The following is a 4,782-nucleotide window of genomic DNA, read 5'->3' on the forward strand; positions in this document are numbered from 1 at the left end:
TAAAAATAAATAAATAAATAAATAAATAAATAAATAAATAAATAAATAAATAAATGGGATTCTTGGTAAGAAGTTAGATTTCAACTGGAAGGTACTTACTTACCTGTCAATCGGAGGCACCACGAGTTCGCCAGCATTTGGATCAAAGAATAAATGAATCTGCTTCAGTTTACTTCTGTTACTGCCGCTAGAACTAGCTGGAGTTGGGTCCTAGTTTGGACATTTGGAGGCAAGTGTAAGAAACGGTTGTGCTCCTTAGTGATGATATCCAGCATTGAGATTAGTAATGCACTCGGCTCTGTGTAACAGCTGTAAAGAATGGCTAAATCCTGTATTGTTTTCCAACTAGTCTAGCTGATATTTGAGAAATTATTGGGGACTGACATTTTGTTTGAATTGTAAGATTTATGTCATGTTCATCAAAAAGAAAATGACATTCTCAGACATGTAGTAGGGCTAACCTTCACAGAAAATGTCTCTGTAAGCTACAAAAGGCAGTATATTTAAGATAATTTAAGAGTACTCTTGCATTTGTATCATCTTGGAATTTGGAGTAGAACACACAGACAAGTGTAAAAACTGCAGAATAAGAAGTAAGCCTGATTCCTAATGCCAGATATGCAAGGAAAACGAGAGCATCGTAAAGCCCTTTTAAAGCCCTTTGATTGACTTTGAAGAGAGTAAGCAAGTAGCCATTTAGGTTCCCAAAAAAGTGGATTGCCTTGCTAATTCACAGATAATTCATTTCTCTAGTTGCTAATAAACCTTTGTTATATTATGGCTGTAAAGCTGTTTTAAATAAACTATCCAAATAGCCTTCAAAGAAATATTTCAGGGAAAACTACATGCTAATTAAAAACATGCTGCTGTTTCTGACGTAGTTTGCCTATACTTTAAAACTGCTTCATTAACTGTACAAAATAAACAGACATAGCTACTCAATGGCCCACATTAATTTTTGGATTAAAACTTACTTAGCTAGATGTAGTGGTTCATGCCTGTAATCCCAGCACTAAGGAGGCTAAAGCAGGGGGACTGCCACAGTTCAAAGCCAGCCTGAGTTCATAGTAAGTTTTAGGCCAGCCTGGACTACAGAGGAAGACCTACCTTTAAATTTAAAAAAAGAAAAAAGAAAAAGAAAGAGTATATATTATTCAGTTTGATGAGCATATTTCTCAAATTTTATTATATTATTTCATCCAAACAACACAAAGTTGCCAACATATATATACTGGGCTACCTGTGTCCAGTCTTAACCATGCATGTGAATGTTGGACCCTCTCTGGAAAGTTGCAGAAATACCTTGAACAGTAACAGTGTTGTAGTTTATTTATGCATGTATTTATGAGGTAATTACTTTGAAGGAAACAAGTTATTTGGAAATAGTCTGGTATGTCACTTTTAATCTAGTATGTCTAATATGTCATATATTTGGCGGTATTTCTTATATTGCTTTTGTATTGAAATTAGCAGTAACAGTTTCTTTCAAAATAATCTAATTGCTATTAATCTAGCATATTTTCTAATTATAAGCCTAAAATTACAAAACAGAAAATTAGTAGAATCTTCTCCTTTTTGTAGACTACACCCAAATCCCAGTTGAACCGAGCATTTGAAGATGCCTGGAGCAGCAGCGATGAGGGGTGAACAGCAGCCTGTATCCCTTGAACTCTGGTGAGATGCCCGAAAGAGCAGCATCTGTGTGAACTTTAGAACTCAGCCACTATCCCTCCTGCCTCTATGACGGGACTTCAAGTGAGACTGCCAGAACAGGGGTGTCTTTGTGGGCTTTGGTTTGTGGTTGTTCTTTTATTGTTTTGGAGATTGGACCTCACTGTGTAGCTCTGGCTGGCCTGGAACGTTCTATATAGACCATGCTGGGATCAAACTTGCCACTGTTCCCCTGCCTCTTGCTTCCCAAGTGTAAGGATTTCAGGTGTGCACCACATCATCCCACCTGTGTATGTGGGTTTTTTTATTGTTTCATTTTGGTTTTTAATGCTTCAGTCTGTTTCTAGCCAGTTAGCCTTGAATTTGGTATACCTTCACCTATGTTTAAGTAAAGTTAATATATATATATATATATATATATAAAATCCTAAAATAGACTTCTGTGTTTTAATTAACCAAAGCTTGTCTCCTTGGTGCCAGTTGCTGTGGTAGAGGGCCAGCCCCTGTGGGTGCAGTGCAGGAACAGAAGGCAGTGTCCTCAGCTGGGGCCTTGTGCAGATCTGTTGCACTATAAGACACAGTCTCAGAGGGAGTTGGTAGCACTAACTGTCTCCCACTGGCTATATCATCACCCTGCTAATTCCACTTTCAGGAAGGATTTTATCAAGGATAATTACATAAAAATTAATTGTTGAAAAGATAGCATTAAAACTTCCTTTTACTCATATTGCATGATTTCATTTAATTGATTGTCATCTAACTTTATATTGAACAGTTGGTGACTCAGTATTTCTTACAGTGTGACAGTACATCATATGGGGAATTTTCCTTCTGCTTTATCTTACTGTCAGAGGGTAGCTTGTATTCATTTCTGAATACCTTTCATTAAAACTTTTGAGATGTGACCAGGTCCTGCTTCATTCATTGATACAGAAAGTACCAGGACAGGGAATCTGGCCCAAACATGAAATGTTGTAATAAAATTGCTATTCTCTCTCTCTTTTCTTTGTCAACTAAGGAGTGATTATTATGAAGCGAATCAGTATCCCCCCCACCCCTACCCCCTGCTAGGGATTGAACCAGGGCCTTACTCACTAGGCAAAAAAACTCCAATTGAGTTGCAGGCCCAGCCCCTATGACACTAATCTTATATTCCCTTTCTTCTGGATTCTTTCCAGCAGGAGACTAGTAAAAGAGGTTTTCAAGATCTTTAATACTAGGTCTACTATTGTTGGATTTTTAAGAGTGGTAGTGTAATACCAGACTTTTCTGACTAAATATTTCCTTTTGCTTTAGGGTTGTTTTTTAAAACCAGTCAATTCTAGTCTCACCCCCCTTAGCATGTATGCTTTGGACCATTGAGAAAACAATTAAAATTAGAAGGCTTTTGAAAAAAGAAGTCTTTTAAACTTTAGATAACTATAATACTTCTTTCTAGATATTTAAATATATGGGCTCATTATAAATAATTAAACAAAGTATATGCTTGAAAAAGAAAGTTATGGGGACTGGAGAGATGGCTCAGCAGTTAAGAGCACTGGCTGCTCTTTCAGAGGACCGAGTTTGGTTCCCAGCACCCACATGGCAGCTAACAACCATCCTTAATGGTTCCAGGGGATCAAACGCCCTCTTCTGGGCACCTTGGGAATCAGATACGCACATGGTGCACTTGCATACATGCAATCAAAACCCTCATACTTACAAAATAAAAATAAATGAAATCTTTTCAAAAAGAAAGAACGTAATTGAAGAGCCAGAATGCACTACATTTTGGCTAGCTTCTTCAGACAAGCCTGGACAAGCAAGCTCAGGCATATTGTAATTTCCAATTGCTAACCCCCTCAGGAAGCTATAGATTAAGCAAGCCCTGGACATGTAAAAGCCTTATAAGGTATGAACAAAAAGTTCCAGCCCTAAAGATATCAGTCAGCACATTCCAATGCCCTGAAGACAGCCCCTACCAATCAAAACTTCCCCTGTACTCAGGATATGGCACTATCCAATTATTTTAAAAGATGCTTGGCACGCGTAGGTTTCTGTAGAGTTCTCCAATAAAAGCCCCTGCCTGCTATTGTTCGGGGCCAGACTTCATCTTTGGCTCGTGAAGTCTGTGCCTGGCTAGCTGCTATTTGGTTGCTTTTGCTCTAAATTCCGGAATAAATTTTTTTTGTACAATCTTCTTGGTGTCTGTGGGAATTAGTCTCGGTTCTCGGACCCTAACATTTGGGGACTTATCTGGGATTCGAGAATATAGACCCCAGACCCACGGTAGTGTGCCAACGAAGTCAGCCTTGGTAAGTTCACCTGCTTTCTCTCTCTCTCTCTCTCTCTCTCTCCTGCTTTTCCATAGTCCGGACATCCTGGGGCTCAACAGAGATCAGGTGGACACACTATTGATCCCAGAGCTTGAGGAGAACGGGGGATGCTCTGACTCCTCCTCTGATAGGGGGTGTTGCTCCAGCCTGATGTGGAATCCAGGCGGGACCAGCCCAGAGTCTCGGCCCAGCCCTACATGGAATCTGGGCGGGCCTGATACAAGATTCTGGTCAAGTCTGATATGGAATCCAGGCTGGCCAAATCTTTTTGGGAAAGGGATAGGGGCAGCCTTCTTGGCTGACTCCACGCGCTGCAAGATTTTCATTTCCCTCTCTAGGGAGCCACCATCTCATACTGTCCTCACCCTTTGTTTGGAGCTCCGCCTTGTCTGTCAACTTTCCATCCTACTTCTCATTCTCATTCTTCTTCTTATATTCCTTTATCTTGAAGCTTATCCCATGATGGGCCAGAAAGTCTCATCATCGTCAGCTCCCCTTGATCTAGTTCTTAGTCATTTTCAGGATTGCAAACGGGCAGCCTTGACCATGTCTGGACTCCATGTCAAGCCGACCCGCCTCCGGACCCTCTGCACCATCAAATGGCCCTCCTTTGACATCGAATGGCCATATAATGGGTCTTTTAACTTGTCCCTCATTTACAGGGTTCAAGGAGTTGTCTTCGGGGAACCGGGGCACCCTGACCAGATCCCCTACATCCTAGGTTGGTAATATCTGGTCGCTGTGCCCCTTACTTCGCCCCCGCCATCGGGGCTGAAGGGGTCACCACTTTGCTTTC

The 4,782-nt window shown here is 40.7% G+C and overlaps 1 protein-coding gene across 4 annotated transcripts in view; it reads left to right on the forward strand.

Moving 5' to 3' along the window:
* Nucleotides 1-2,671, forward strand: part of Ercc8 (ERCC excision repair 8, CSA ubiquitin ligase complex subunit) — a 57,478-nt gene extending 54,807 nt beyond the window's left edge. For 3 of the 4 annotated variants that reach the window (XM_008821543.3, XM_008821552.3, XM_029557951.1), the window contains one exon: nucleotides 1,582-2,671. In XM_008821543.3, coding sequence (XP_008819765.1) covers nucleotides 1,582-1,647 — 66 coding nt within the window. In that variant the 3' untranslated portion in view covers nucleotides 1,648-2,671. Of the gene's footprint in view, nucleotides 1-1,579 lie in introns of all 4 variants that reach the window. The other variant, XM_029557948.1, reaches the window with a different exon arrangement.
* Nucleotides 2,672-4,782: the final 2,111 nt, after the last annotated feature.

This window comes from Nannospalax galili, unplaced genomic scaffold (assembly GCF_000622305.1).
Source record: "Nannospalax galili isolate Female #2095 unplaced genomic scaffold, S.galili_v1.0 scaffold751, whole genome shotgun sequence".
NCBI lineage: Eukaryota > Metazoa > Chordata > Mammalia > Rodentia > Spalacidae > Nannospalax > Nannospalax galili.